We start from the raw sequence: 9,586 nt of genomic DNA, 5'->3' as shown, positions 1-9,586 counted from the left end.
ATGATACAGCAGCTCTTAGAATGTTTGGTCTCTGGTAAAAATGAAACATACCAGTACTCACTACTCCTGTCATTTGAGAACAGATCAGAAACCAAATCTGGGACTCAAGCCAAAACATAATAATGCTGATCTTGTGGATTTAGACTTGAATGGTAAAAGGAGAATAGTAATTTCAGGCACCAAGGAATGGAGAAGCAAACAACTTTGAGATAATAGCAAGGATGACTGTGTGAATAATGCCCGACTTACAGCTCGTTTGTGCGCAATGCTGCGCACCGAATATAGCAGATCTACAAGCCCACAACAGTGTTGTGAACATTACACTGCCATGTCATAAATTATCTGATGTCAGTTCAATGTCAGTAAGTCATGCTAAACGAAGACACACACTTAATTGCATCCCGGTTGTTCAATGCAGCCTACAGAAGTAATAGTAGTGTGTTTTACCCAGGGTGGCAGTCAGACAGATATTTCACCATTGTCATGCCTCAAATCATTCAGTGCATAATCAATACTAGTAGTTCAACCTGACATTTAGCGTTCAGCCACGGACCCCCCCCCCCCCCGCCACGGACCCCCCCCCCCACCACCCCCATTTTATACAACCTTTATTGATCAGTTCTCAATCTACACTGACATTTTTAATTGAACTAATTTAGAGTGGCCGTCTCTTTTCATCAACCCAATATTGCCCGAGCCCGATTCTACAAATCCCTTCTAAATCAGTAGTTCTCAAATTGAAATGCATTTGGCCGCAGACCACAAATCAAGATGATTTTTCTAAAATGTTCACAAATAGCAGATATTAGCTTGTACATCTGCTGATATCCAATGCAATAATCTAAAATGACTCTTGATGGATTTTAATGGGTTAACAGAGCACAAGGATATAGAAAAAGACATGTACTGTAGCTACTTGAGAAAGGCAGTGTGTGTGGGTGGGGGGGTGATTTACCTGGGGTCCCTGCTCAGTGTGTTGTAGAGATCTCCCAACGCCACCACACCTCCTAGCATGCTCCACGGTGGTGTCTCGGATACCCTTGTGGTGATTTCTGTAACACAGGTTTGTTCTATCTACGGATTGTCCTTAGTTGATCCCTTACCGTTTGAGCTGTCCGGCATTTAACTGCCATGACATGCTCTCTGGGTAAGAAATACATAAGCTCCTCCGCCACGTCAAGGCGTCAATCCATGGGAGGAGACCAATTTAGTCATCGCCAATTCCTTGCTGGCACCACCACCCCCACAGCTGGGGAGGTATAAACTACTGTGTGCATCCTCCCATACACACTTGCAAGTAGCTTCTACAGTGCAGCAAAAGGGACGGTCACTTGATCCATCGCCAGATTAAGTAATTGTGTTTGATGGAGCGCCATGCCAAGTTGGAGGCACCGCAGTTAATGCTGCAGTGGTGGGCGAGTACTTTACCTCTTACCACACCCAGACGCCCCATAGACAGACGTTGCTAAACTCTCAGGCGCAAGACGCAACCTAGAGCCTGACCCCGCAAGACGCCAAGGCCAGTGACCATCACAGCTAAAGCTAGCCCGCCAGACACGAGGCCAACTGACTGGTGACGATCAGCACGCAGGACTCCGTCAGTAGAAACCTGTGGACAAACTAGACATAGTTAGTGCAGAAAACAGACATTACTTTTTTTGTTGATGAAATACTGCTCCATTCTGCTGCTCTGTGGAGAGAGAGGGGGTTTTATTTATTTGTTTTCTTTGCGACTATTATTATAGAGTAGAGAGACAGTGTCAAGTTTCTCTGTGAGGCCTAGCACATGTGGAGGAACAAGATCTATGCCTCCAAGATCCACTTCCTGCTGAAAAGGCACCAAACCAACCTGTACCAGAGGTCCTTAAGAGCTGCTTGTCGTCTAGGAAAGGTCACTTACCTGGTCGCTCCTCTCATGAAGTACTACTAAAAGCATTCCGTATTATACAATGCAAATCACACATTTTCACACCATAGAACGACAACCATGAAAACAGCCATAAATCACGGCACATTGAATGAGACGAAGCCTAATTTTGCAGTTGGCTGAGCAACATGTGTGATGACCTCCGTCTACTAGTAGGACTCTACAGAAGATACCCAGTGTGTAGTCACCAAGTCAGTGTGTGATGATGATGACGACGTGTCTGGTAGGTGTGGGATCTCTCCGTCCAGATGAGCTCTCAGCACACTCTTTCAGCCATCAACCTTGAGAGAACTGGGAGGAGCCTGGACATTGGAGCACAACAGACAGAGGAAGGAAAAAAAAGTATGGTTAAGTGCAGTGTTGTTTTCATCGACTAAAACCAAGATGAAAAATGTTTGTCGACTAGCTTTTTCTTTTTTTTTTACTAAATTTTTATCCCACGATTTTGTAACCCAGTTTTCTTTTCACCCAGTGCCAATTATCTAATGTAATCCTGGGCGCTACACTTCCTCTGCCAACCTGGGGGGGCAGCGGACTGACCTCATGCCTCCTTCTATGCATGAGGAGTCCAAGCTGCTTCTTTTCACCGGACAGACTAGCTTTTTCCACTGACGAAAACTAAACTATGATGACTAAGACTAAATATACTGTCAATCGTCAACAAAAAACTAGACAATTAGTTGCATGCTGAAAATAGCAGATCTACAAGCTCACAACGCGTCGCGGGCTTGTAGATCCGTAATTTTCAGCAAGTGTAAAGACTGCATCAAGGCCCGCCAAAATACTTTAATATATACAGTATATATATATATATATATTTTTTTTTTGTCTACTAAATCAACTGTAGATTTAGTCGACTAAAACTTAACACCAAAACATTCCAGGTGACTAAAACTAAATGAAAACTATTGAAGAGACTATGACTAAAATCAAAATCTGCAGCATAGTAGAGTGTATGACAAAAATCTCATCAGTACTGCTAGAAGTGCAGAATTCCAAGGCACAAGGGGCTCAATTTTCGTCCATGCTAAACCCCTTATCACTAAACTACTTTGCCTTATTTTACTATTTTGAAAAACACATTTGAATAGTTAAAATAACTATGAACTATTCAAAACTTATTTTGAATGACATGAGTTTAAATAATAGTCCTTACATTCAATGCTCAATCTTTGATGGTTTCTTTTGGGTCCAGGAGGTTCCATTTCATGCTCAAGGCTTCCTAGGTGGGTTATGGGGATACTAGCATGGTTGTGTTGTTGTGGCTGGCATCTCCTTGGATGTCTGGACTGGAGTATTTTGATTTTGTGATGATTTCTGTAACCCACTCATTTAAAATAATGGGACAGTTGTTGACGTCTTGCCCAACCCTCAATAAGGAGGGCTATGAATTGTTGATTGTCCTTAGTCTGTATTCCTACCCTTGTGAGCCGTCTGGCATGGTTGGACCATGCCAGTTTAGCCCTCTGGGTCAAAGGAATAACACAAGCTCCTCCACCACGGCAAGGTGACAATCATGAGAGGAGACCCAATTTAGTCGTTGCAAATTCCCAATTGCCCCCAAGTATCCTAGAGTCCCTGTTGCTGCCACCTCCACTCACATGTGGAGGTATAAACTACTACATGCATCAAGGTTATTATAGGTAAATGAAATGAGCAAAAGAACAAAACTAGAACCCTTTCATCTCTCAGCCCTGACAAATACGATCCCAGGATTTCTGGGGTCGTAGGTGTGTATGTTATCAGTCGGGTAAAGACCCAGGCTCGCTAGCGAGCGGCAATGTAATGGCCTATATGTACAGTGTTACCCTGTAGATATATATAGGCCTCAGTAAGGACTAGCAAAGGCAGCTACCGGTAGTCAGTCGACAGCAAATTAAAAACTAGCAAGCCAGCATTAAAAACGAATTAAAACTAAACAGAGTCATCAAGAAGGCAGCGTTATCCAGTCAGCATTAAAAAAATTAAAAGATCTAGCAAACCCACTTTAAAAACTAATTACAACTAAACTGAAAAGTTTAGTTGTAATTAAAACTAAATACAAACCAAGTAAGTAAGTAAAACTAAACAGAGTCATCAACAAGGCAGCGTTATCCAGTCAGCATTAAAAAAAAGAATCTAGCAAACCCACTTTAAAAAAAACTAATTACAACTAAACTGAAAAGAAGTCAAAAGTAAATACAAACCAATTAAAGTATTCAGAACTATAATAACCTTGATATGCAGCTGCAGTGCAGCAAAAAGGACATGATCACTTGATCCTCACCAGCTTCCCACCCGCAAACACGGCCAATTGTGTTTGTTGGAGCGCCCAGCCAAGCTGAATGCACCGCTGCTGCTACTGGGTATTGAACCCAGGCATGTGCGGTGGTGGGGAAGCGTTTTGCCTCACCACACCCAGACGCCCCAGAATGTTGTGTCTGCGATATACCGTATATGAATACTGTATACACACAAACGCACACACACAATATAGATATACACTATAGACATAAGGAAATTGATTTAGGTATATATATTTTTTTGTTTTTTTACATTGTACCATTACATAATATTTTACTACCATGCTGCTAATGACAATTTGATGTTAAACTCTATAAAGTAACAGAAGAAAGTAATGTGCTTTACTGCTTACCTCAGGTTATTTAAAACAAAGTAGGCCTATGACTACAGTAGTCGTCCCCCTTTCTGGCGATCAGGAGCAAAGCTCGACTGACCAACATCAAATGGGGGGACTTCCACCTCCAGTTCGGGGAAACTTTAAACCATATAGTAACAAGTAACAAACTAAAGTAAATGTTCTTACCTCAGGTTATTTCAAACAAACCTTTCTGGAAGCGCGTCCACGCGCACCAGGAGCAATCAGGAGTGAGGCTCGACTGACCGACTTCGACTGGGGGGGACCTCCGCCTCCAGTCGGGGGAAACACCTGCGTGGTCCACGATAGACAGACGTACAAGTGTCTGTATGTAGGTTCTTACTTACGCGTTTAAGCCATTTAGGCCTGACGTCTTCAAAATCATGTCAGTTCTCTGAAAAACCATATGTTTCTGTATCAGTGGTGCTCAATATTTCATGTCAAGGACCCCAGAAATTATGTAATTATGCAATATGCCTCCGCCCCCATTGGGCCCCAGAGGCGAGGTGCGCAGGCCCACCGGTGTGTGGACAAGCCCTGGTGTTCGCCAACCCAATCCTATCATGACACTCTGACCTCAGACCCTACATGCCCGCAGGACATCAATGAGGAAAAGCAAGCAAGCCTCAACTCAACTAGCCAGCCAGGGTCCTCCTCTTAGAAGATGGGACTCAGCAGCTCCCCACTGTCCAGAATCAGCTCCCCGGGGAAGAGAGAAGTGAGGCAGAACATCGGGTTGAAGTTCACCATCTCATTCTGATCCTCCTCTGTGGGGACGGAGCTAAGTGGCTCCCCGCTGTGCTGGCTCCAATCCTCGCTCGAGACTGAATCAAGGGCGGCTTCCCAGTCAAAGTCAGGCACCAGGTCATCCACCAGGTCATCCAGTGTGGGGATGAAGCACTGACTCTGTGGGAGCCAATCCAAGGCACAGCTAGGAGGGGAAGGAGGCACAGGCACAGTAGAGCTATCCACATTGCAGAGCTCCATAAACTGGTACTGGACAGGAGGGTGTGTGGGGCCCAAGTCAAAGTGCTCCTTGACCGACTCCAGCTCTTTCTGTTCATCTCCGCGAAGCAGCTGGGAGCTAGAGAGAGTCGAGCGACGAGTGACCTTGGCCAGGCTAGTTGGAGAATCTTGTGGCCGCTTCCTCTTGCGCCCACTGACCGCCTGGCTCGGCAGATTCCGTTCCGCGCAAGTGACTTCATCAGAGTGCCCGGGGAGCTGCTGCGAGCCGGACCGGAGGTCGATCTGAACTTTGTCGACATCGCAGCGGAAGTGGCCGACATGCTGCGGGTCAACTGTCCAGAAGCGCCCCTTTCCCGACTTGCCTTTCTCCTTCGGGAGCTTGATGAAGCCCTTGTTCACGGACAGAGTGTGCCGGATGGTGTCATTCCAGGTTGTGCTAGCGGTGCAGCGGTAGTAGGAGAAATTCACTCTGAACCATTCGTAAATTGCGGACAGTGTGAGCTTTCCACTCTCGCTGCCCTGTATGGCCATGAAGAGCAGCGTGGAACAGGACTGGGTCGGCTTCTCACCGGCATCCACCCCACCGGGGCAGTGGCCGTGCATCACCACGACTGGTGTGGGCAGCCGCAGGACCGTGGGCAGGACCGGGGGAATGCCCACGGACGCCATGTCCCCGACCGGAGGGGACAAAGCCAACCCACCGACAACGAAGTCCTGGAGCCACTGCAGGCTCGTCAGACTGTCGTCCACCTCGGAGGGGTGCCACAGGGTGGCAGTGGCACACTGCAGAGGTAGCATGGCTGTCCTCTGAAACACCAAGTGTGTGTGTGTGTGTGTGTGTGTGTGTGTGTGTGTTGACCTACTGGTGTCTGCTACAAGTGGTTAGCTTAGGTCTGTGACTATGCTATGTTAGTTTGATTCAAAATGTAATGGCCGAGCCACAATTTGAGTTAACTTTTAAATGTAGGCCGCCTAACTAACTTAAGTTTTAAACACAGTACAACGGTAATAATTAAGACGGGAACCTGACGGTGCAAAAAACAATTGCCCTCTGTGATAGTAGTTAGCTATGCTACAACGGATACAAACAGCCTAAATCCTTTCAAACGTTTATGAAAATCACAGACGTTATCGAGGCAACGATGATACCAAAACCCAAATCCTTACAAACGTATTTGAAAAACTAAACTACAGACGTTGACGATACCGACACAACTACAGAGTTGCAACACGATACAGCCCAAATGCTTACAAACGTATTTGAAAAACACAACTACAGTACAGACGTTATTGACGCAAGGAGATACAGACAGCCCAAATGCTTACAAATGTAGGCCTATTTGAAAAACACAAAAACAGACGTTATCGAGTCGACGCAACGATACCGACAGGCGGCAACGGCCGGCCCTTAGCCCAAGCCCAACGTAGTAATTCGAAAATAAAACTCACTGTTGAAGAAGGTTAAGTGTTGTCGAGTGGGAGTGGAGTGGTTGTCGATGTATCCTCTCTGTAACTGTGTGTAATGGTGGTCCGTTGGTAGGTGATGAGCAGGTAGTTTCAGATTGCTGTTAAGCAAGCAGAAAATGCGACTGGTTCTGTGAAAGTCTCAGTGCATCTGCCTGAAAGCCGGTGCGAGCCGGCCTTTTGAACTGCAGCCGCTACGCTCAGCTGTGGCCCACCCCTGGTCGTTGATTTGTCGGCTCGGCTGACGTGGCCTATCGCTGGTCGCTGATTGGTTCGGCTGTGGGCTGTCGCTGGTCTTTGATTGGTTGGTTTAAATGTCAGTTTGAATTTTGAAAGTACGATTGCTGGTTTATTTTTGATCGCAATGAAATTATGTATTTCCATCAGCCGTGTGTGTGTGTGTGTGTGTGTGTGTGTGTGTGTGTGTGTGTGTGTGTGTGTGTGTGTGTGTGTGTGTGTGTGTGTGTGTGTGTGTGTGTGTGTGTGACATGGCTGGCAGCTAGTGTTACGGTGAAATTGGTGACCTGACGAAATATTTGATCATCTTGTGGAACAGCAATGATTTACGTATGGAATGGACACTGACGTTATATGATGTGTTATATATGACCTATTTCAGCAGGTCACCAATTTCACGGTAACATCGCCATGCTGGAATGAACGAGACTCGGCAGAGATTTTGGGTATTGTAATTCAGCGTTTACATGACATCACGGTGTCAGATCACGTTCAAGACATATAGCAACCGTTCTGTAACTTCTGTATAGCTACTGTCATGTCGGCCACTGTTACTGATTTACATAATGAACCGAATACCCCATTAGTTATGTAAATGTAGCCCACATGACAGCACTCTGTCTCTATTGATAGTAAACTCATCTGTTCAATACACAGTAACTGTAACACCCCCTGTTGTGTATTGAATAGATTGAATAGAGTAGTTAACCTTTCGACTTTTGTGTCGAAAATTAAAGTTCAAGGCCTTCTGTCTTGAACTTGACTATAGGAAACCTGAGGTGGTTCAGGGGAGTTCCTGCACAATGTGTTTAGCCTGTACTTTAACCACTTTAACCCGGCCTACTCACGTCTATTTGAAAATAATAGATCAATAAGTTAACAGGATGGGTAAAATGCAGAGGAAGAATTTCACCTATATGTACATATAGCCCAGAGCCTTAGATATAGACAGAGTCTATGCAAACTGCGTTCACTTTGTTAGCAGAGCTATTATTGTAGTGTAGGAAGAGTTTAGATAGCTATGGAGAGTTGAACTTGAGACTGGTCGGAATATAAGGAGGAAATAAATAAGACACACGAGTAGGCAGCAGCGTCAGTTCACATCATCCACTCGTCAGCCTGTCGACACACAACAGAACTAACGATCAACAGCGTTTATTAGCCAATATATACACGGCACTGTCTAGTGAGCAAATGTTACAAAATGTAGTCTCTGCTTTTCTCTCATTATTGGCAGTTCATGGCGCCTCCCAGCGGACATATGGATGTCTTCTCCAAATCACACTCATAAGGCTCACATAATGTCAAATAGATGTGTGTGTTATTATTAAAAGCTTACATAGCTTAGTTACATTTTGTACGTTTCATGAGAATTCACACAAACACACGTTTAAAAGCTTTAATTAGTAGATATTTACATTGAAGATAGATTATTACACTGCTATTATACATTGCATAATATTTAGTGGGAAGCAGGCTTGGTAGAAAGTCTAAAATACTTTGAACGTCACAGGTTCTTTCATAGCACTTATGTCTTTACGACTTAATATCTGCTAAATGATTGTGTTGGACGCAAGCTGCCACAGATATTAACTTTGGTAAAAAATAAAATAAAGACAAAAAAGGAAAGAAATTAAGCATTACTTAAGAAAAGACAACAGAAGCAATTTTTCTTACAAATTACCGACTCCTTTTAGGTTGAATTATTTGAGGGGAGAAAAACCCACATTCAGTTTTCAAAGGAGTTTGATGGGTGAGCACGGCAAACTGAGACCTCAGACAGAATCTCTGTACTGGCACATCAAGCTGAGCCAAATCTATAGTTCATGTTGGAGACTTGGAGTTGATTCATCACTACAACTTGCTGCACTACAACTTGCTGCTCGGCAAGTTACAGATAAATGTGAACATGTAAAAGATAATGACAATTACCAACATTGCCTGCAGACATGGCGATATAGCATTGTTATACCTCAGTAACAAGACATCAACATAGTGGGGAAAAGTGAAATTAAATAATTGGGATTCACAATAGTTGACAATGCTTTTCGCTTTTTGTAAATAAATGATAAATGATCTCTCTGACATTTTACTGTCAGCCACGGGAAAATCCCCTTGTCCAAATCAGATTTTCAGGAATACACAACTACAGTACCATGCTGCACAGTACCCGTTGCAATAATTGCCTTTTGTGAAGGAAACATATGTCAGTGTGAGACTTCACAGGAACAAAATAAAGAATGTGTAACCAACAGAATCATGCAGCAATACTGTTATGTCCTCTTTTCATACAAAGAGTAAACCATTCCAAACATGACTGGTAAGACATCAAGGTCCAAATATGAAGCCTACGG

General features: G+C 44.2%; 1 protein-coding gene across 1 annotated transcript; it reads right to left on the bottom strand.

The window, feature by feature from the left end:
* Positions 1–5,222: 5,222 nt before the first annotated feature.
* LOC310858050 (forkhead box protein J1-A-like) lies at positions 5,223–6,329 on the bottom strand (the record flags this gene model as incomplete). Its single annotated transcript, XM_083764099.1, has 1 exon — positions 5,223–6,329. One exon carries the CDS (start codon positions 6,327–6,329, stop codon positions 5,223–5,225), a length of 1,107 nt encoding a protein of 368 aa, XP_083620225.1.
* Positions 6,330–9,586: the final 3,257 nt, after the last annotated feature.

The sequence above is a fragment of the Protomyctophum parallelum genome (assembly GCF_964188405.1).
Source record: "Protomyctophum parallelum genome assembly, chromosome: 4".
NCBI classification, from domain to species: Eukaryota; Metazoa; Chordata; class Actinopteri; order Myctophiformes; family Myctophidae; genus Protomyctophum; species Protomyctophum parallelum.
Note: the sequence above shows the minus strand (reverse complement) of the source record. Positions and strands in the feature narration are given on the sequence as shown.